At 41.8% G+C, this 23,577-nt stretch overlaps 1 protein-coding gene and 1 pseudogene across 8 annotated transcripts in view; one reads left to right on the top strand and one right to left on the bottom strand.

Annotated features, from left to right (window-relative positions):
• MTHFS (methenyltetrahydrofolate synthetase) overlaps nucleotides 1-23,577 on the top strand; it is a 287,753-nt gene that overhangs the window by 40,583 nt on the left and 223,593 nt on the right. Inside the window, exon 3 of one of the 8 annotated variants that reach the window (XM_022554563.3) lies at nucleotides 10,103-13,316. The exons of the other annotated variants lie outside the window; for them this stretch is intronic. Within the exon in view, the coding sequence (XP_022410271.1) occupies nucleotides 10,103-10,335 (233 nt within the window). The 3' untranslated portion in view covers nucleotides 10,336-13,316. Of the gene's footprint in view, nucleotides 1-10,102; nucleotides 13,317-23,577 lie in introns of those variants that run through there. 8 annotated transcript variants of the gene reach the window in all.
• Nucleotides 18,784-19,376, bottom strand: LOC115803914 (riboflavin kinase pseudogene; annotated as a pseudogene).

The raw sequence follows: 23,577 nt of genomic DNA, 5'->3' as shown, positions 1-23,577 counted from the left end.
TATCCATTTTACAGATGAGAAGAATCAGACAACCAGAGGTTGCCTGAGGTTAGTGAAAAATCGTAGGAAGTTCTATAATTTCTTCTGAGTTTTGTTGAACTCTTTAAGGTCCATCTGATTATGAACAACGGTGAAAGTATCCCACACTCAGAGCCAAAGCAAACATTTAGAAAATGCCATTTGGTTAAAGCTACTGCTGCTGTTGATCTATTTCCTGCAAAGCATTTTTGCATATCTGCAATAAAGACAGTTTAATTCTTTTTTTCCAGTAAGATTTATTTGGTCGATATCTGTGAAGATAGGATAAGCAGAAATATAGTTTTGTTTTCTTTTCTTTTCTTTTTTAACCTATGGTAGATGCTCCAAATAAGGGCTTTGCAAACTTTTTCTGTAAAGGGCCAGATAGTAAATATTTGGGGCTTTATGTGCCAAACAATGTCTGTTGCAACCATTCAGCTCTGCTTTTTTAGTGTGAAAGCAGAGCATGGCTGTGTTCCGTTGAAACTTTATTTACAAAAGTAGGCAGCAGGCCAGATTTGGCCCATAGGTCATAGTTTTCCAGCCCCTATAGTAAAGTATTGGGACCTTCATTTTCACTTTTTTGGTCTTTAGCGTCTAACTTGCTCTCTCATATAGGAGACAGTTGTAGTTGTTTATGGTGATGGTGATGATTTAGAAAATAATGTGTATCAAATTATCATTTCCTATTGACATAATTTTAGAGTTATTTCCTATATATCTTGCTAGCCTTATGATAGAATAAAAAGCACTTAAGGAAATAACTAACTTTTTTTTTTTTTTTGCGGTACGCGGGCCTGTCACTGTTGTGGCCTCTCCCGTTGCGGAGCACAGGCTCCGGACTCGCTGGCTCAGCGGCCATGGCTCACGGGCCTGGCCGCTCCGCGGCATGTGGGATCCTTGCGGACCGGGGCACGAACCCGTGTCCCCTGCATCGGCAGGCGGACTCTCAACCACTGCGCCACCAGGGAAGCCCCATAACTAACTTTTTTTAAAAAAATAAATTTATTTATTTTTGGCTGCATTGGGTCTTTGTTGCTGCGTGAGGGCTTTCACTGGTTGAGGTGAGCGGCGGCTACTCTTCGTTGCGGAGCGTGGGCTTCTCATTGTGGTGGCTTCTCTTGTTGCGGAGCATGGGCTCTAGGCGCATGGGCTTCAGTAGTTGCAGCATGTGGGCTCAGTAGTTGTGGCAGATGGACTCTAGAGCGCAGGCTCAGTAGTTGTGGCACACAGGCTTAGTTGCTCCGCAGCATGTGGGATCTTCCCGGACCAGGGCTGGAACCCGTGTCCCCTGCATTGGCAGGCAGATTCCTAACCACTGCACCACCAGGGAAGTCCCAACAGCTTCTTTTCAAAGGATCTCTGTAAAGGGAAAGGCCATTTGTAACAGGCGGGATCCTTTCCATGACATCTATTTCAGAGACTTCGTGTTTCAGAGAGTCCACGTGGCCCCCTGCTTTGCTCAGGGCTCGGGCACTCACTTGTGGATATCTCTGGCCTGCACACAGTTGGCAATAGAGAGTCTACCCACCATTACAGGTGGTTTGGGCTACGTACTGTAACTGTTGGAGTATTAGTGCTGGGACTGTTTTGATTATTCAACAAGAGCTAACTTTCAGAGTTCACAGAAAGAGAATAAGTATTATTCATACCCTAAGTATAATAACAGCTAACACTTATTGAACATTTACTAGAGCTTTTACATACCTGCCTTTATTTATTTATTTAGTCACTCTATCAAAGTAGCTAGTAGTATTATTTCCATCTTAAGGAGAAGAAACTGAGAATTAAGAGAGAGTAAGTAACTTGATTAATGTTTCTTAGCTAGTAAGTGGTAGTTAGGGGATTCAAACCCAGGCAGTCTCTCTAGAAGCCGGCACACTCAATTGCTGTGCTATATAGCCTCCAAGGCTCTTGTCCTTGAAACACTAGAAGGCTCATGTTTTAAAAGGTTTTAGCAGAATTTGGTTATATAGGCACATGGTAAAAAATACAAACTGTCCAAAGGATAGAGTGAAAGTGTAAAGTGTCCTTCCCACCCAAGTAAGTCGTCCTGTTCCCTGATTCCTTTCTCCAGAGCCAACCACTGTTACTGTTTTTTTTTCGGATCCTTCCTGAGATATTCTTATAGGGGTTTACCAATATTTATTATAGGTAAAAGGATGATCGGTCTTTATAATCCATCTTAGCTCAAATTCTGTCCTGTTGTCCTCGATATTTTTCAGGGCTCTCTGGGTTAGGAGGAGGAGGATGTTGTTGGTAAGATACTCAGCAGCTAAGTCACCAAATACTATTCATGTTTCTTATTTCTTTGCTCTCAGCTTTACCTAGAAGAATCTAAATTTCTGTCATCTCCTACTTCCTTCATTTAAACACATAGTTAGTGTTTGCAGGGTTTACAAGCTTGAACGTGGAAACACTTAGATTTTAAATATAAGACACACAGAGATTGTCTTACATTCTGAATCCCTCGTTAGCTGGTTAGTGGAGTGACCTGTCATACCTGGGGATCCTAGGGGAACAGATGCCTCACATGGTGTTGGGTGCTTGTCCCAGTGCTCTGTGACAAATACAGTCCCTGTATTTTGACATGAATGTTAGGACCTGTGCTAAAAGAAAGGATCTTATAATAACAACACAGAAATATCAATCATATGATAATCGTGTCTTTAATAGATGGTTTTTACTATAGTGTGTTTGATTCTATATGGAGATTCCCAAGTGGGCAGAATACATTGTGACCAAACATAGCAGGAAGAGTGGAGCTGCATTTACAATGAGATTTTTTAAAATAGCTGTCTGCGTTAGGTGGTTTCATTGAATACTCTTTAAGAGCATTATGGATTTGCAGGGAAAGACATTTTTTGAAAACCCAATTTTTATATATAATCAGAACTTGAGTATATTTTATGACTATGAGCACATAAATGGTTTTGTTTACTAGCTTGTATGCTCTCTACTGTTTTACTATGAAGAGTGTGTTGACTTAAAACAAAATGCACAATGTGAGAGTTGCGAGTTAGGTTGTATTTGGGGCAAAATGAGGACTGCAGCCCAGGAGGCAGCATCTCAGATAGCTCTTAGAAACTGCTCCGAGGGGGCGAGGGAGGAGCCAGGATATATAGGAATTTTTCAACAAAGGCGCAGGTAGTCGGGAATGTCAAAAGATTATTGTTAAACAAAGAAAACCAGATATCTCAAGTTAAGAAAATTAGCGCTTTTTTGTGTATGGGAAGATGCAAGAGTCTGGGCTCACTGAAATCATTCCTTTGATCTGCACCTCAGCTATCTGGGGGCTGTATCCTGTATTTTCGCATCCTGAGTTTCCTCAGGGCTCACCGCAGGGAGTGGCTGCAGTCTGATGGCTGCTAGATGGCTTGTATTCTTTTCAGCCCTGGCTCACCAGCTCACGCTGGAGGGCTGCAATCATTGGTGACTGTGACATCCTTTGTTTATTGATATGGCAGGAAATATTCCATTTATAAATTTTCCATTTATCAAGTGATTCAAGGGGGTCGTGCTTCAATCTGTTCTTTCCGAGGCAGGCATTAATGAATTCAAAGTATATGGTATTGATTTTTGAGAGTTCTACCATAAGAGCTATTAAGAATGATTGATTCTGTATTTTATTTTCGGGTTTCAGCTTCTTCATGTTTGAGCAGCCTGTTTAACGGAAGCGCCCGTGTCTCCACATGGCCTAAGGAGTATGCGTGCAGCAATTGACTAAGTTGACATTTGGTATTAATAGCTTAGAGACTCTTTACAGCATAGTATGCTTATCCATTTTAGGTGAAGGCAATTTTGACTGATGTTTCATAGCTAATAAGTGGTAGTGCTGGGATTCAGACCCAGGTAGCCTGTCTCCAAGTCTGCACGCGCCACCCCTCTGCTCCACTGTCTCTGAGGCGCTTGCCCTGGTCATGTTTCCTCTGTGCCTTTGCCTAAGGCCACTTGTACTTTTGGCAGTAGGAGCACTGTGTGCTGTCAAATCGTGATCCACCTGGGCAGCCGGCCCTCAGCTTCATTTCTTATAAGCTGAATGCCTTTAAGGAGCAATTTGACCTCTCTGAGCACTGTGTATGTTTCTTCGCCTGTGAAGTTTCAGGGGAGAGTAGTAACCCTTGCCCTCCTGCCTCACCAGGTAGATGTACTGAGCAGCTGATTTAATTCATCCTTCTATCCCTGGGGCATAGAATAGTGTCTGACAAATTGTAGACTTAACAAGTGTTAGCTTCTCTGCCTTCTTCTCCTCTTCCAGAAGCTGGATTTTGGATGAGAGTTAGATGCTGCGTAGGATGGTCTGAACAGGTAACTTCTTTTTTTTTTTCATGCAAGGATATTTAATTGAAGTGCTCTCTTCTTGCATTTTTGCATTAAGCTCAATTAGTATTTTTATAGATTATTACTCCTGCTCTGCCTTCATATAATCTATTTGTTCTTTTTTTTTTAACATCTTTATTGGAGTATAATTGCTTTACAGTGTTGTGTCAGTTTCTGCTGTACAACAAAGTGAATCAGCTATATGTATACATATATCCCCATATCCCCTCCCTCTTGCGTCTCCCTCCTGCCCTCCCTATCCCACCCCTCTAGGTCGTCCCAGAGCATCAAGCTGATCTCCCTGTGCTATGCGGCTGCTTCCCACTAGCCATCTGTTTTACATTTGGTAGTGTATATATGTCAACGCTATTCTCTCACTTCGTCCCAGCTTCCCCTTCCCCTCCTGTGTCCTCAAGTCCGTCCTCTACGTCTGCATCTTTACTCTTGCCCTGCCACTAGGTTCATCAGTACCATTTTTTTAGATTCCATATACATGCATTAGCGTACGGTATTTGTTTTTCTCTTTCTGACTTACTTCACTCTGTATGACAGACTCCAGGTCCATCTACCTCACTACAAGTAACTCAGTTTCATTTCTTTTTATGGTTGAGTAATATTCCATTGTATATATGTGCCACATCTTCCTTATCCATTCATCTGTCGATGGACATTTAGGTTGCTTCCACATCCTGGCTATTGTAAATAGTGCTGCAGTGAACATTGTGGTACACGTATCTTTTTGAATTATGGTTTTCTCAGGGTATATGCCCAGTAGTGGGATTGGTAACTTATTATTTTTTAATAAATTTACTTATTTTATTTATTTTTTTGGTGCACTGGGTCTTCGTTGCTACACGCAGGCTTTCTCTAGTTGCGGTGAGTGGGGGCTACTCTTTTTTGTGGTGCGCGGTCTTCTCGTTGTGGTGGGTTCTCTTGTTGCGGAGCATGAGCTCTAGGTGCATGGGCTTCAGTAGTTGCAGCACATGGGCTCAGTAGTTGTGGCTCTCGGGCTCTAGAGCGCAGGCTCAGTAGTTGTGGCGTACGGGCTTAGTTGCTCCACGGCATGTGGGATCTTCCCAGACCAGGGCTCGAACCCGTGTCCCCTGCACTGGCAGGCAGATTCTTAACCACTGTGCCACCAGGGAAGCCCTGGGATTGGTAACTTCTTGAATATAGTCAGGGAACTAAGATAAATATGGTCACAAGACATCTCATTCTGTCTTTTACTTTCATTCTTCCCTTCATAGTAAATAGAACTGAGCTCAGCATCTCTCTGGGGAAGCACAACAATTCTGCTCCCAGAGGTAGGGGAAAGGATTCATCCTACTTAATGGACCATGGGCACCTCGCAGTGTAGGATAAGAGCTGGTCACACTGAACTGCATGGGCAGGGAGGACTAGATGGAAGTTTCACTGAGGTTTGTTAGGACTGTTGTGATTAGACAAATTAATAAAAAGATTAGAAGGATCTTACAGGCATGGAAAATAGCGTCACAAGAGCAAAAGCGGGAAGTTGGGGGTGGGCTTATGGGATAACGAGTCCATCCATTTAACTAGGATCTCCCAAGTATAACTGAACGGGAGGTACTGTTGGAGAGGTGACTGGGGTGAGAGTGTAGTGGGCTCCGCATACCCAGTTTGATGTTATCTTTAAGAGATCGTTAGTGACTAAAAGTTCTGGGGCATGGGGAGTCATGATAAAGGCCACGTTTTAGGATGGATTGGGACCGGCAGTGCCTGGAGGTGGGGTGAGTAGTTGGACTTCTGGGAGAAATGGCACCTTCAGAATCACAAGTGGAGCTGAGGACTCTGGCAATAGTGCAGAGAGGTGCCTGGAGAAGGAGGCCCTGAGTCATGAAGTTCCTGAGGAGGACTTTGTGGGAGACATGGCCATGACACCCGACTTAGAAAGAAGAGAAAGGAGAAAGAAATAGAAGGCTCTGCACAGGACATGTTGAAAGTAGGGTTAGAAAGCTCTGTTTAACTGCTGGGCTCTCACACTGACTGTTTTCAGCCTTGTCTTTAGTATTAGGGCAAAGATAGTCCACTGGCTGAGCTGATTATATTCTTCTGCAGAACCCAGGATGGGGAGTCTGAATTCAGAGCATCCTAAGAGGTGTCTGTGGCCCAGCTGCTGCCTCCTTGACCAGAGTTGAAAAGAATGTTTTGTGAAGGTGAACTGAATCCTCAGTGCCTAGCACAGACTTTCAGTCTCAAGAATAAATAAAGGCCTTTGTAGAATCCTCTTTCCTCATTTTTTTTTGGTCAGTGAAGATTCTGCAGCTCAGCGTCTGTCCCCATCTCCCCACTTAAAGTATCCTTGCCCTGCTTGATTCCCTTGTTGCTGAATCTAATGACATTGTCTTGTCCTTACCTTACTCCCTGGTTGGGGAGCTAAGATCCCACATGCCTCATGGCCAAAAAACCAAAAAAAACATAAAACAGAAGCAGTATTGTAACAAATTCAATGAAGACTTTAAAATGGTCCACATAAAAGAAAATCATTAAAAAAAAAAATATATATATATATATATATATATATATATATATATATATACACTTATCTTTCAGGTTGGCCTAGAATTCTATTAAAATTCAAGCATGGAGGATGACTTAGAAAAAATTATGGTCCTCAAGGAAATTTTCGATCTGGTAGGGCAGCCAGAGACATATACAAACAGCTGTAGTACAAGGTAGACTTCCGGGAGACCTATAATCGGAGTACAGAGAGGAGCAGGAATAGAGGGGGCAGCATTAATTCTAACGCGAGGGATTTGAGAACATTGTTTTCTTAGCTTTCTGTTTCCTTCCTTCATTCTCGTCTGCCAGCTGCCCACAGGTGAATGCTCTGAAATTCTACCTTCTTTTTCTCGTGTGTTGACTCTGATGGAAATTTTCCTGGCTGTCCTTTTGTTACCCTTGCCTTAAAAAAAAATTATGGTAAATAACACATAACATGAGATCCACCCTCTTAACAGATTTTAAAATATATGGTACAGGCTTGTTAATGTTGTACAGTAGATTTAACTCTTCATTTACTTCTTCCCCCAGCCCCGGGCAACCACCATTTTACTTTCTGCTTCTATTGAGTTTGGCTCCTTTCGATACCTTCTGTAAGTGGAATCATGCAGTATTTGTCCTTCTGCAACTGGCTTAGTTTGCTTCACCTAATGTCTTCAAGGTACTTCTACGTTGTAGCGTATGACAGATTTTCCTTTTTTTCATGGTTGAATAATATTGCATTGTATGTACCACATTTTGTTTATCCAGTTATCTGTTGATGGACATTTAGGTTATTAACAACTCTTGGCTATTGTGAATAATGCTGTAGTGAACATGGGAGTACAAGGATCTCTTCAATACCCTGACTTCAGTTCTTTTGGGTAAATACTCAGAGACGTGATTATATTCCCAGCAACAATGCACAAATATTCCAATTTCTCCACATCCTCGCCAACATTTATTGTTTTCTGTTTTTTAAAAATACAGCTGTCTTAACAGGTGTGAGGTGATGTCTCATGGAGGTGTTAACTTGCATTTCTCTGATGATTTAATGATGTTGAGCATCTTTTCATATACCTTTTGGTCATTTTTTGGTCTTCTTTGCATAAATGTCTATTCAAGTCTTTCATCCATTTTTTTAATTGGGTTACTTGTTTTTGGGTTGTAGGGGTCTCTTTGCCTTTAACTCCTAAATCTTTTTGCCCCTACCTGACGAACTCCACATGCCTCTGCTACTCCTCAGCCTGGTCCTTCTGCCCTATTCCCTCCTCATCACTCTGCTCCTGCCATTCTTCCCGTGGTTTCTTTTTTTTTTTTGCGGTACGCAGGCCTCTCACTGTTGTGGCCTCTCCCGTTGCGGAGCACAGGCTCCGGACGCGCAGGCTCAGCGGCCATGGTTCACGGGCCCAGCCGCTCCGCGGCATGTGGGATCTTCCTGGACTGGGGCACGAACCCGTGTCCCCTGCATCGGCAGGCGGACTCTCAACCACTGTGCCACCGGGGAAGCCCCTTCGCTTGGTTTCTGAAATACACTCAGATCCAACTCTGGCACATTCTTAAAAACCTAGGTCAAGTCAAAGTTGCCCATGGATCCTTCCCTGACCACCCAGCCATGTCGCTGTCCCTCTGCTGAAGTCTCTAGGACTTCTTGTCCCTAACGCTTTTTGGGCAATTGGCAGGCACTGCTGCCTTACGTTGGAATGGATGTTACACGTGTGCATTTTTTATGTTAACTGAACTCCGTCTCCTGAAGGGCAGGGATGTATCTGTGTATCCCCCAGAGGACTTTACAAAGCACCTTTGCCGCACTGTAAAGACACAAGAAACCTAGGAAAAGCTGTGTGCGTGTGTGTTCTGGGTATAATGACGGAGCTGAACTTTAAGCCCAAGAGTGCTCTGGCAACATCAGGAGGACTTGGAGGAAGCAAAGTCAAGTGCACAAGCCACCATTATTCCCAAGAGAGATGAGCAGGGCAGGGGACAGGGAGGAAAGTTGAAAGTCAGAGACCAGGGCCTCTTAGCAAGTTGGGATTGGAGTAGGCGAGCAGGTTTCCATGAGAAGGTCAGGACTGTAATCTGAGGCGTGCTCTGCCAGATTTTTGCAGGCAAGGGATTACAGGTGTGTGCTGGGAGCCGGAGAGAAGCTGAGTTCACCTCACGGCTCTGCAGGGAGTCGTAACAGCTGCTACAGTGGGGGCCAGCCTAGCTGGCAGTCTGAATACCTCTACTCTGAACACCCTGTTCCAGAGAATTCATGGCTTCCAACCCTGGTATGTCCTTGCCAGCAATGCTGCATGAGTGGTTAGCCCTTGCTAAGCTGTAGGTCACCCAGAAGCCCCCAGGACAGCCCTCAAAAGGCCAAGGCTCAGTACAGGAAGGCTACAGACAGACTGCTGCGTTGCGTAAGCGATGTGCCTCTTGAGTAGTGCTGGTGCGTCATGCTCCCTGCCAGGGGCTGGAGGACCATTCCCTGGACCTCACAAAATCCATGGACATCCTCATGACCTTTATAGCATTCATCACACCTTTCACTGTGGTCAGCTTTTTAAAACTTTCAAGACCCTGCCTTCTACCTTGAGCCCCGGCAGCCAGCTCTGCCCTGATGATGCCATGGCCAGTTCTGGTCCCTGTGTTCCCTGGGAGAGTTCCAGCCAGAGGACCAATTATGGGTCCCCATCTTGTACCTTTGGAACGTTCCTGAGTGGGTCGAAAGTTGCTCTCACATGAATCCAGGGAAGCAGGACAACCCGGCCTTCCCTCTCCAGTAAGAGGGGAAATGAAGAGGGTAAGCTTGATTCTCTTAACAGCTAACCCTCCTTCTGCTCATCGACTTTGAGAATAGCTCTGTCTTTTCTGGCTTCTTTCTGACCCTCTCCCACTCCTTCAGTTGTCAGTGTCCTGGGACAGTATGTAGGGTCAGCTGTATGCTTAAAGAAAGAAAATTAGAGAAAAAGGAATTCTTAGGCCCTATCCCTGGAGATTCTCTTTAACTAGGTGTGGACGGGGCCTGGGAATCTGGCATTTTTGTACAGGTATACATGAAAGAACGGCTAGGGGATGGATGACAGACTTACTGGTTGCTGAGTAATTTTTACTTCTTTCTTTGTCCAGCTCTTTACTGTTAGGATTTTTCTAGAGTGATCATGTATTTCTTTAAAAATCAGAGAAAATGATGTCATTAAAAAACAAAAACCAGATCTGGAAGCGATCAGTCTTTTCCAGACACCATTAACCTTCGTAACTTTATTCCTCATTTCCGCAGGGGGACTTGATCTCATCTTCATGCCGGGTCTTGGGTTTGACAAACACGGCAACCGTTTGGGGCGGGGCAAGGGCTACTACGATGCCTACCTGAAGCGCTGTCTGCAGTCCCAGGATGTGAGGCCCTACACCCTGGCCTTGGCTTTCAAAGAGCAGATTTGCCTTCAGGTCCCCGTGGATGAAAATGACATGAAGGTAGATGAAGTGCTTTACGAAGACTCCTCAGCATCTTAAATCCTGATGGCCACAGCCAAATAATCAAGGTTTCGTGCCAGAGAAAAGCCAAACGTGTGTATTTTCCCTTGTCAGAAATTAGTGGAAATCGCACAATAATGTGAATAAGGGCTGTAGTGTTTTCAGTGTAACTGTCAGATACCGAACATGAAACCGTTTTAAAAAACCAACAGCAGTGTGTGTAGTAGAGCATTAATTAAAACGGAGGCTATCACCGTATGACTTTCAGCTTAACTTTCTGGTGTTAATGTCCCAGGTTGATCTTTCTGTTTTATAGTTTAAGTTAAATATTTATGAGGCACTATGCTCCAACTCAGAGTGTGAGGGGAAAGTGAACTCATCTGTAGTGGACACTTTCATTAAGTCCTGTCATGGGCCTGGGTCAGCCTGGCACGCATATGGAGATTCAGCAATTATTAAATGATTTATTGGTGTTTGCTTTGTGTACAAAGTTCTCCAAGAATATTATACCCTTTCAGCATGGCTTCACTTACTCAACCTGAAATTTTATGTCTGACAGTTTGTAGCTTTTGATGGTTAAAGGACTGAAACCTTTTATGATTTAAATATTTTAATTTCGGCCGATTTGTTTCCATCTCTGCTGTTCTGTGTGTCAGTCACTTACGAGTTTAAGATCTGATATCCTGTAAGTTAGAAATTATTTCTGTTTATGGGTGGTATCTGCTTTGGAAATGAAATTTGGGCTGAAGGTTGGCAGATGCCATCACAGCCAGGGAAAGGGAATTTTGTGGGGGGAAGATTTGGTTATAACCAGAGACCCAGGGGGCTTCCTGGGTCCTGCTCTCTCACTCACACCCCACATCCTACCTCTCACCAGGTCCTGTTGATTCTGCTTCTGGAAACCCTCTTATATCTGTTCCCTTCTCTCCTCGCCCTGTCGTGCCTTTTGTCCAGTCTCTCAGCATCTCTAAGCTGAACTGGGCAAGAGCCTCAGCCGTGGCTTCCTTGCCTTCAGTCTGGTCCTCTTCATTTTATTTCTCAAACTACAGTCAAAGTGATCTTACCAAACATGAACCTGATCATGAAGGACCCCTACTTGTCTCTTTCTAGCCTCTCTTCTCCCCGTATTCTTCTTCTGTACAACTTATGCAAACGTTCACATAGCTCCCTAAACACTGCCAGCTTCTTCTGCCCTTTGTGCCTTGTAAGTGTGCTTTTCCTCTGGCTGCAGTGCTCTTTCCTATTTTGTTCATTTGGAAGACTCCTGTTTATCCTTCAAGACTCAGCTCCAATGTCACCTCTTCTGTGACGTCTTCCTGTGTTCCTTCACTTGTTTAAGTGGCCCTGGTCATTGTCCTCCTTATCACATTGTCCTACATGTCAAATATTAATGGCCATGTCTACCCCTTCACCAGACTGTGAGTGCCAAAGAACAGGGATAATCTTTATACTTCCCACTTTCGGTAGACACACAGACAATGGTGGGTGTTAGATAATTTTTTAAAAAATCCAAGGTACTAGAATTTATTAGATTGCTAATTGTAATTTATATTGACATAAAATTATTTAGCTTAGAAATTAATACTTGTTAGTTTGGAGGAAAGACTTTACTTCTTCGGCGTTGTTTTCGACTCCAGAAACATATTTTCTAGTTTGTGAAGAAACAATTTATTTAATGACCTGTGTCTCTCCTCATTTGATACTCTCATCCACATGAACAAATCAGTTTTCTAGAACTGGCCAGCATAAGCACTACATGTGGCCGTTGAACTCTGGATGTGTGGCCAGTCTGAATGGAGAAGTGCTGATTCAGATTTTGACTATCTAGTATGACAATGAGAATTTTTTTTGAATGAGTTAGTTGAATACATTCAGAAGTGTTTCATTTGAAACACGCATCCCTGTTCATAATACCATATGATTTGGTGTTTTATGCACAAAAGTAAAAACACTTAAAAAATGTCAATTGGGCTAAAATCAAACGTTCACAATATAGTATATACAGTGAGAAATGGGAGGGAGACAGAATTTCTACAAGCTGTGAAGCCACATTACTGTACTGGTGAGAAATCTTAAGGGTTACTTCAACCATAAGGTTAAGGTGAAAGTTAACATAGCTGACATGGCTGTTGGTCTGAAGTGGTTAAACAGTAAAATTCCTGGACGGCTGCAGGTCTGGAAACTTTAGAACTTTAACACGTTAGAACTTAATCTGTGTTGTTCTTCTGGCAAAGGAGAGCATTGAAAAGCCCCTCCCCAGCTCCTCAAGTGCAAACAGAACACAGAATCAACTGGCCAGAAGACCCAGGGGCTGAGATTCAGGAAAGCCCGAGGGCTGCAGGGTCCCTCGCCTGGAAAGAGGACCTTTCCCTAGTGACCATTAATGGGCAGTGGTCATTGCGCAGAGGGTATAGGAAAGGGGAAAAAGCCCTGACGGTGCAGGTGATGATGACCCAAGCAGAGGCTGAGAACAAGGCCTCGAACTCAGGAAGAGAGCCAACATGAAAGAAGAATGATGATGGTCTTAGGTGAGGGGACAGTCCAGGCAGAAGAGAAATAGCAACGAGATCTGAACAGAACAATCCTTAGTATTGGGGAATTGGAAATATATGTATGTCTATAATTGCCTATTCCATAGAACTGTGCTTAATTTAACCAGAAAGTAAACCATTAACTTTAGTTCATCTAACAGATATCAGTAAGAACAGTACACTAATTACAGAATTCTACTAAGTAAGAGATGGATAACTGTGTCTTATGTCTAGGTGTGGGTGACATGGTGCAGAAGCTTATTGGTTTCTGGTCCCAGTTCTCTTTTTGTTTTGTTTTTTTCCTTTCAGAGATCATTGAAATTCAGTTAATCACATTGCATTTAGTCATAAGTTAACATGCTTATTTCCTCCACTTGCCTGTCGCCTCCTCAAAGGAAGATTTTCTGCCAAGTTCATGGTTTACTCCAGTACCTGTCACAGTCCCTAGCACAAAATGAATGGCCAATAAATCCTTGATGAAGGAATGAACCAATGTGTTTGTTGCCCTGAGTGCGTGGTGACCTTGCCGGTTTTTACGTTGGTTGCTGTTTGCTGCTGAGATTCTCTCCTTTCAGCATCATCTCAGGGTTGGATTATTCTGGAACACATTTTCTATTACTGCAGTTGCAATTCCTTCCTTGGCCAGTCCATATGTGTGTGTTGCATTATCTGTGCTGTTTGGCCTTGTTAATACATTTCTTCTTTGTGTCTTTGTGGTCATCTTTCCTCCTATGTCCAGGCAGTCTTAGGCCTCCTGCCCTTTAAGGGTGATCTCTAATCCCTGCAAGCCCCTGCCCCAAATATGTGTTTGTTTATGTGCTTAAAAATAAGTGGAGAGATGTTCAAAATGGCGGAGGACTGAGATGTGGAGATCACCTTCCTCCTCATAAATACATCAAAAATACATCTACATGCGGAACAACTACAGAACAACTACTGAACGCTAGTAGAAGACATCAGACTTCCCAAAAGGCAAGAAAATCCCCACATACCTGGGTAGAGCAAAAGAAAAAAAACAGAGACAAAAGGATAGGGACAAGACCTGCACCAGTGGGAGGGAGCTGTGAAGGAGGAAAGGTTTCCACACACTAGGAAGCCCCTTCGCGGGTGGAGACTGCCGGTGGCAGAGTGGGGAAGCTTCAGAGCCGCGGAGGAGAGCGCAGCAACAGGGGTGCAGAGGGCAAAGCGGAGAGATTCCTGCACAGAGGATCAGTGCCGGCCAGCACTCACCAGCCCGAGAGGCTTGTCGGCTCAGCCGCCGGGACGGGTGGGGCTGGGAGCTGAGGCTTGGGCTTTGGTGGATCCCAGGGAGAGGACTGGGGTTGGCTGCATGAACACAGCCTGAAGGGGGCTAGTGCGCCACAGCTAGCTGGGAGGGAGTCCGGGGAAAAAGTTTGGAACTGCCAGAGAGGCGAAAGACCTTTGTTTCGGCGTGCATGAGGAGAGGGGATTCCATCCCAGTGTGCCCACAGAAGGCAGAACACCACCTAAGCAAGCTCCAGAGATGGGCGATAGTAGAGGGAGATCAGCTCCGTGCTCTGTGACCACCTAGAGGGGTGGGATAGGGAGAGTGGGAGGGAGGCAGAAGAGGGAGGAGATATGGGGACATATGTATATGTATAGATGATTCACTTTGTTATACAGCAGAAACTAACACACCATTGTAAAGCAATTATACTCCAATAAAGATGTTAAAAAAATAAGTGGCAAATTTCTTTTTAAATAATAGTTATGTATGTTAGGAAACATACACATAAAAGGAAAAGATGAGATCATTGAAACAGTTAGATCTATAATTTATAATATAATGTACTCAATCTCTATAAAGGAGAGCAACGTGATGGACGTTTTTTGGAAATTTACTATATTTGAAAACCTTATTTTAACCCCTTTTGAATGATTCAAAAGTCTGGTTCTAATTTCAGTTTATTTTAGTATTTGGTTTTAAGGGCTTCTGTAGCTGAAAAAGATGCCTTCCAGAAATAAGCAGATCCACATGGAAGCAGTACTGCCCTTACACTAAAATTTGCAGTTCTGTCAGTTTTGCAAATTGTTTAAAAAGTTGAAATTGGGTGAGTAGGTATCCATATTCTTGAGGTGGATTATTCTTGCATGTTAATCAGAAGATGCTGCACATGTACTTTGTTAGTAAGTGGGTTTTAAACTTATTGAAACTCCTTGAAAGATTTTAAACTGAGTTAGAAAAATTCTGCCTCCAAGTTTTTCAGTTGTGCAGATACGAAAGTGTTTATAGGTGTCAAGCATAGTTTATTGCAACATAATCATATAATGATGAAAATATTTCCAAATAACCGTTTTCAGTATGCTCTCTCCATATCATGTTTCTTTCTGAAAAAAGCTCCTTTCTGTGTCTTAGATGATATATGACTTTTACCCTGAAGATTCAAATGAGATGTATTTGGTGTGGAGGTGTGGAATGCGGGGAGATATTTGCTTAGGTAGCAATTTACTGGTGGCCATTTATAATCATAGAAAAGTCAAAAAGTTTTGAACACTCAACCTTTGTGTAAAAAAAACGTGCAAAACTCATCTTTTTTTTTTTTTTAGTGTTTATTTATTTGGTTGCACCAGGTCTTAGTCCAAGCAGGCAGTCTCCTTAGTTGTCGCATCTGGGCTCCTTAGTTGTGGCTTCTGGGCTCCTTAGTTGTGGCTCGCCAGCTCCTTAGTTGTGGCACACGGGCTCCTTAGTTGTGGCATGCAAACTCTTAGTTACGGCATGCATGTGGGATCTAGTTCCCTGACCAGGGATCGAGCCCAGGCCCCCTGCAGTGGAAGTGCAGAGTCTTAACCACTGGACCACCAGGGAAGTCCCAGCAGTGCTTTCTACATGGTATCCAATAGTATATCTTGACAAATGTGCCCAGATATTTTTACCCCTAAATTGTTTTATGAGTACTTCATCCATATTTCCATGGCAGGAAGAACAAGTGTTTTCTACATGGTATGCTACATTTTGGGTTTTTACTATTAAGGAAGAAAAAAGACATAAACATTTAGGATTATATTTAGGGAACATTGTTTAAAGTATATTAGTTAGTAATTCATGATATTAAATATTACTGAAAACATTATGGAGGTTTGTCTTCATCTTCTGGACCCATAGCTTCTGCTAACCACGATGGCTTCACACTTTTCAATATATATTTGAAGAGTGAGGTTCATCATTACTATGATGAGCACAGATCCCTGATACAAAATATCTTTGTGATCATTTCAAGTTTGGCGGCTCACTTCCTGGCAAATCTCACTGTTCTTTTTCCTTGTCATATGGCTGATGAATAGCTTTTACCCGTAGCAGAAGTATATCGGCTGTTGTTGCTCACTTGTGTTTGCATTATTCGAATTATCTTTGTGCTACTGTTGCTTTGCAAGAATCTTTTAAAGCCACTTTTCCATTTTAAGAGGGTTGGTTTAGTAAAAACTACGTAATGTAACACATAAATCCATGTGCCTGGAAATATTAAAATAACACAGTACGTCTCAGTGTGCTGAAAGGAACGAAACACTTCCTTTCACAGTATCCAATAGCTATTTTCTGGCTTGCATACTAACTGGACATGGGGCCTTCTGATGTGCTGGCAGAGTGAGGGGCCGATGTCAGTCTATGTTTTAAGCTTCAGCAAAACTTAATTCCTTGTCTTTTAAAGATAAAAAATAAATATAACTAGAGATTCTAATTTCTTCCCAAGCCCCAGTTGTTCATCTTGCCCACTCCCTGGGGCGTGTCACCCTGTTTGGAGACCACTGCTCTAAGAACATGTCCTCCCAGCTGGATGGGTAGAGGGTTTGGTTCTCTGGTCCCTCCATTAAGAGGCGGCCTGAGCTGCAGGGCACTGACTTCATCCACCCCTCCTCTCCTTGGCTCTTGTTGACCACATGTTTGTATCTGACCTCCTATGACCCTTTCATCTCGCTGGTCCCCTGTGTCCCAATACTGGTCTCCTTGTCTTCTGAGTGCTCTTTTGGGGCTGTTCTCTTGCCCACAGTGTTTTGAGTACTAGGAGAAATAATTTCTCTAAGTTAGTCCTTGACAAACAGAGCGCCTTAAAGAACCCTGTCACCTAGGAAACAGCAGATGCCTTTCTTTCGGTTCTTTTCCTCTCAGACTTCGCCTGGCTGACCAGTATCCACTGTTTGGGTGCATCAGAGGACTTCTGAGCCTAAATAAAAGACGAGGAGCACTTTTTAAGTCCCTCAATTCTCTTTGCATTTCATACCTCTGCCCACCCCCCAGTTGCAGCTGTTTTTCTTATATGTGTCCCGTAAATATCCTACCTATACTTTTTTTTTTCACTTGATCAAGATTTATTTCAAGGCCTGAAAACACTGACTAATCAAAAGTGGCCCTACTGCAATTTCTTATAATATATAAACACTTAATATAAAACTTAAAAAATTGTAGGCACTATTAACTAAGTCCTAAACCACACACTATAGGTTTTTCAAAAACAATAGTTATTTAACAAAATGTAAGGTGACAATATCAAAGAAATTTCACACTTAATGAGGATATAATCAGTCACAAGCTACTCAAAGAAACACATCTTTTTTACACCTTCCATGTTTGTTTTTAACTTTGTTTCATAGAACCACTGATAATTGGGGCTTCTTTCAAGTATAGGATTTCTAACGTGAAATTACATTTTCTAAGTATTTCTATAAATAAGAAATGAAAAAGACACATACTACATTGTTTGCCGTAAATTCATACACCAAAAAGTCAAAACAATCCAAATGAATTTATTCCTGCTTCCCCCTTCTCCAACATTAGCTTTAGATGTTTTTCTAAATATTATATAAACAGTTTTGTTAAAATCAGTTCTCTCATTTATGCAGATTAGGGGAAAATGGTTTTATAATGAGTTATCTTTAAAATTACCTTCTAGATAGCACTCTTTAGACTTAAATTACATTGTGCACACACAGCTACAACAGTTTGCATTTGCTCAGGAACATATAATTACATTAAAAACAAATAACTTTGTATTTCATAGTTTAGTTGGCTCTTAAATAGTTTCCCTAGGGGGGAAACAAGTATTTTGTGTTGTTTAAGAAACTGGTATATATAAATGAACTGCTAGGCGTTCATTTAAACTTTGAGGAAACCTACAGATGAAGTTTTGGGTGTTTTTTCTAAAATGCAAGAGATATGCACTTAATCACTCTTCATATAGTGAAGGGATGGGATGGCAGATACAGACGCAGATGAAACTCTACATGTTGTAAATGTAGAGTTGGATATTCTAAATGGAAAAACTGGCACACAATTGTTTACAGAAAACAAAGGTTAAGAAAATGTTGAAGAATATCTACTCTTACAGAGGGAAGTGTTATACAACACAAAAATGAGACCTAGAGATTCGAAAAACACTCATTTTACTGTTTTAAAAGAAAAACAAAAAAACTAATAGGGAGAGAGTCTAGACCAATTAGAACTGAGGCAGCTGTAACAAAAATGGAACCCAGTACAATGATTTGAGCCCTTAAAGGAAATGACTAATTGAAATGAAATTTCACAAGTCTTTATGTCTATAATAATATATAAATTCACAAAATATCAAAAGTACGAAGTCTGGATTTTTCCCCTTAGGTTTGTAATAAACTGTCAACCCTCTGCTTAATATAGTTACTTTCATAAGCCTTCTGAGTAGCAGAGCATGCTACACAGTACATGCATGCTAGAATTTTACCATGAGAATTATAGTTCTCATCTCAAACTAGTGAATTGCCTGTTACCCATATTTATATATATTTCATTTCCATTAAAAAACACTTAAGACCTTTCAAGTGTACATTTTAATCAGCATATTACATAAAAAAGAATCTTGATTTTTAAAATGAACCTTTTTAGTACTGTAACATGATGGGTTTAATTGAACAGTTGGAACATAATATGGTAACTACATTGTACTGTTTGATTCACAGCTGTAGGAAAATGTTTGATTTTTAAAATATAACCAGGATGAGGCTGTAGAGTTATGAGCAGTAAAATATTAGAAAACAGTGAATGAATAAATAAGATGCTTTTCCATCAGTGGCCATTCATTATTTTGCTTTTAGGAACCTGGAAGAAATTGTCTTCTTTGAGTTTCAAATGTTCTGGTAAATCTAGTCGTTTCTTAGCTTCCGCAGTATCACCTTGAATTGCTGAAATAAGTGACTCTAAAGAATCAAAGTTCTTTTCTGGTCTGAGGTAGCCGACGACGGCCACATTGAGAAGTTCCCCATAGAAGTCCTCTTTGAAAGTATGCATGATACGAGTTTCCATGGACTTTTTCGTATTCTTGTAGTATGGGTTCCATCCTATGCTCATCACCGTCTTATGGACGTCTCCACTTCCAACACTGACCCAACCATGGTAAATGCCAGTGGATACATCAGCTGGAAGATTATCTATTACTTGTTCAGGAAAGTTAGCTGTAGGGATGCCCAGCTGCTTGGAGCTGCGACCGAAGCCCCACACCACCTGGCCGCGGCAGAAGTAGGGCAGGCGCCTCATGACGCCGTCAGCTCGGGGTGCGGGCTGCGGTCCAGTCTGCGCGTCCGGCGGAGCCGCCATCGAGGCGGTGCCAGGACTTCCCGGACCCGCTGGGGGACACGGGCGGGAGCTCCGCAGGCCGGCCGGCGGGGCGAGCGCACAGGCGTACGACGGGCCGAGCGGCACGGACGACATGCCCCGGCGAGACCCTCACGCAGCTGACCGAAAAGAAGGTGTTGGGCGACTCAGAGGCTGCGTCTGGGCTCCAGAACGCCGGCGACCTCGGAAGTCCCTACCTATACTTTTAGTCTTAAAATGATATGTTTAAAAAGTATACTTAAGAAGCAAACAATTGTTTCAGTGGTGAATCAGACCCCAAGGAGTTCACTATTAGAGATGGTGAACATCTGGTTTATCACTGAGAAATAATCTTTAGGATTGAAATGCAAAAAGTGTTCGTTATTTCCTCTCATGAAAAGAGAACGAGTACTATATTATTCTGAAGATCTGGGTTGGATATTTGTGGACGTTGATGCTGGAGAATAGATGAATCCTATAAGTCCTAAATATTTGCTGTTCCTCAAATCTAACAAGAAGGTAAGGTAGCCAATGCTACTCCCTGTAGTAATGCTTAATATTGATATAAGACCTAGTGGACAATGGAGATAGCGGTGTGGCGAGGCACATCCTCCACTCCATCCTCCATGCTTCCATGCGTTATCGTCGTAAAATATATAACTCTACTTATATCGCTTGCCTGCTTAACAGCTTTTGATGGTTCTCTGTTGCCCAAAGAATAAAATGTAAACCCCTGGCTAGCATCTAGGACCCTTTATAACTTTATTACAACCTACCTTCTTATCTCTTTCTCCCTCTTTCTCTCTCAACACACACACACACACACACACACCCCTCATTTCTTCTAAACCAATAATTCTAGTTACATCAGAATCCCATATTCTGGGTAAGAGCTAGATTAGATCATTATACAGTTGGCTATTAGAATGCATCTAGAATAAGAGAGCTGTGTTAACAGCACGTAGTACAGGAATGGGAGATCTCAATGAGGAACCAAACTGTTCTCGAAAGTGACTTATCGATTGCCTGTGGATCTTTTTTTTTTTTAATTTATTTATTATTTATTTTTGGGGGCTGCACGGCGGGCAATGCGGGATCTTAGTTCCCCAACCAGGGATCGAACCTGTGCTTCATGCTATGGAAGCGTGGAGTCTTTTTTTTTTTTTTTTAACATCTTTATTAGAGTATAATAGCTTTACAGTGGTGTGTCAGTTTCTGCTTTATAACAAAGTGAATCAGTTATACATATACATATGTCCCCATATCTCTTCCCTCTTGCATCTCCCTCCCTCCCACCCTCCCTATCCCACCACTCTAGGTGGTCACAAAACACCGAGCTGATCTCTCTGTGCTATGCAGCTGCTTCCCACTAGCTATCTATTTTACGTTTGGTAGTGTATATATGTCCATGCCACTCTCTCACTTTGTCCCAGCTTACCCTTTCCCCTCCCCGTATCCTCAAGTCCATTCTCTAGCAGTTCTGCATCTTTATTCCCATCTTGCCCCTAGGTTCTTCTGACCATTTTTTTTTTAGATTCCATATATATGTGTTAGCATACGGTATTTGTTTTTCTCTTTCTGACTTACTTCACTCTGTATGACAGTCTCTAGGTCCATCCGCCTCACTACAAATAACTCAATTTCATTCCTTTATATGGCTGAGTAATATTCCATTGTATATATGTGCCACATCTTCTTTATGCATTCATCTGCTGATGGACACTTAGGTTGCTTCCGTGTCCTGGCTACTGTAAATAGAGCTGCAATGAACATTTTGGTACATGACTCTTTTTGAATTATGGTTTTCTCAGGGTATATGCCCAGTAGTGGGATTGCTGGGTCGTATGGTAGTTCTATTTTTAGTTTTTTAAGGAGCCTCCATACTGTTCTCCATAGTGGCTGTATCAACTTTCATTCCCACCAACAGTGCAAGAGGGTTCCCTTTTCTCCACACCCTCTCCAGCATTTATTGTTTGTAGATTTTTTGATGATGGCCATCCTGACCGGTGTGAGATGATATCTCATTGTAGTTTTGATTTGCATTTCTCTAATGATTAATGATGTTGAGCATTCTTTTATGTGTTTGTTGGCAATCTGTATATATTCTTTGGAGAAATGTCTCTTTAGGTCTTCTGCCAATTTATGGATTGGGTTGTTTGTTTGTTTTTGATATTGAGCTGCATGAGTTGCTTGTATGTTTTGGAGATTAATCCTTTGTCAGTTGCTTCATTTGCAAATATTTTCTCCCATTCTGAGGGTTGTCTTTTCGTCTTGTTTATGGTTTCCTTTTCTGTGCAAAAGCTTTTAAGTTTCATTAGGCCCCATTTGTTTATTTTTGTTTTTACTTCCATTTCTCTAGGAGGTGGGTCATAAAGGATCTTGCTGTGATTTATGTCATAGAGTGTTCTGCCTATGTTTTCCTCTAAGAGTTTGATGGTGTCTGGCCTTACATTTAGGTCTTTAATCCATTTTAGTTTATTTTTGTGTATGGTGTTAGGGAGTGTTCTAATTTCATTCCTTTACATGCAGCTGTCCAGTTTTCCCAGCACCACTTATTAAAGAGGCTGTCTTTTCTCCACTGTATATTCTTGCCTCCTTTATCAAAGATAAGGTGACCATATGTGCCTGGGTTTATCTCTGGGCTTTCTATCCTGTTCCATTGATCGATATTTCTGTTTTTGTGCCAGTACCATACTGTCTTGATTACTGTAGCTTTGTAGTATAGTCTGAAGTCAGGGAGCCTGATTCCTCCAGCTCTGTTTTTCTTTCTCAAGGTTGCTTTGGCTATTCGGGGTCTTTTGTGTTTCCATACAAACTGTGAAATTTTTTGTTCTAGGTCTGTGAAAAATGCCCTTGGTAGTTTGATAGGGATTGCATTGAATCTGTAGATTGCTTTGGGTAGTAGAGTCATTTTCACAGTGTTGATTTTCCAATCCAAGAACATGGTATATCTCTCCATCTATTTGTATCATCTTTAATTTCTTTCATCAGTGTCTTATAATTTTCTGCATACAGGTCTTTTGTCTCCTTAGGTAGGTTTATTCCTAGATATTTTATTCTTTTTGTTGCAATGGTAAATGGGATTGTTTTCTTAATTTCACTTTCAGATTTTTCATAATTAGTGTATAGGAATGCAAGAGATTTCTGTGCATTAATTTTGTATCCTGCAACTTTACCAAATTCATTGATTAGCTCTAGTAGTTTTCTGGTAGCATCTTTAGGATTTTCTATGTGTAGTATCATGTCATCTGCAAGCAGTGCCAGCTTTACTTCTTCTTTTCCAAGTTGGATTCCTTTTATTTCTTTTTCTTCTCTGATTGCTGTGGCTAAAACTTCCAAAACTATGTTGAATAATAGTGGTGAGAGTGGGCAACCCTGTCTTGTTCCTAATCTTAGTGGAAATGGTTTCAGTTTTTCACCATTGCGGACGATGTTAGCTGTGGGTTTGTCATATATGGCATTTATTATGTTGAGGAAAGTTCCCTCTATGCCTACTTTCTGGAGGGTTTTTGTCATAAATGGGTGTTGAATTTTGTCGAAAGCTTTCTCTAGATCTATTGAGATGATCATATGGTTTTTCTCCTTCAGTTAATTAATATGGTTTATCACATTGATTGATTTGCATATACTGAAGAATCCTTGCATTCTTGGGATAAACCCCACTTGATCATAGTGTATGATCCTTTTAATGTGCTGTTGGATTCTGTTTGCTAGTATTTCGTTGAGGAGTTTTGCATCTATGTTCATCAGTGATATTGGCCTGTAGTTTTCTTTCTTTGTGACATCTTTGTCTGGTTTTGGTATCAGAGTGTGTGGCCTCGTAGAATGAATTTGGGAGTATTCCTCCCTCTGCTATATTTTGGAAGTGTTTGAGAAGGATAGGTGTTAGCTCTTCTCTAAATTTTTGATAGAATTCACCTGTGAAGCCATCTGGTCCTGGGCTTTTGTTTGTTAGAAAATTTTTAATCACAGTTTCAATTTCAGTGCTTGTGATTGGTCTGTCCATATTTTCTATTTCTTCCTGGTTCAGTCTCGGTAGGTTGTGCATTTGTAAGAATTTGTCCATTTCTTCCAGGTTGTCCATTTTATTGGCATAGAGTTGCTTGTAGTGATCTCTCATGATCCTTTGTATTTCTGCAGTGTCAGTTGTTACTTCTCCTTTTTCATTTCTAA

Source organism: Delphinapterus leucas, chromosome 2, assembly GCF_059928025.1.
Source record: "Delphinapterus leucas isolate spDelLeu-1000000601 "Yukka" chromosome 2, BTC_Dleu_Yukka2, whole genome shotgun sequence".
Lineage (NCBI taxonomy): Eukaryota > Metazoa > Chordata > Mammalia > Artiodactyla > Monodontidae > Delphinapterus > Delphinapterus leucas.
Note: the sequence above shows the minus strand (reverse complement) of the source record. Positions and strands in the feature narration are given on the sequence as shown.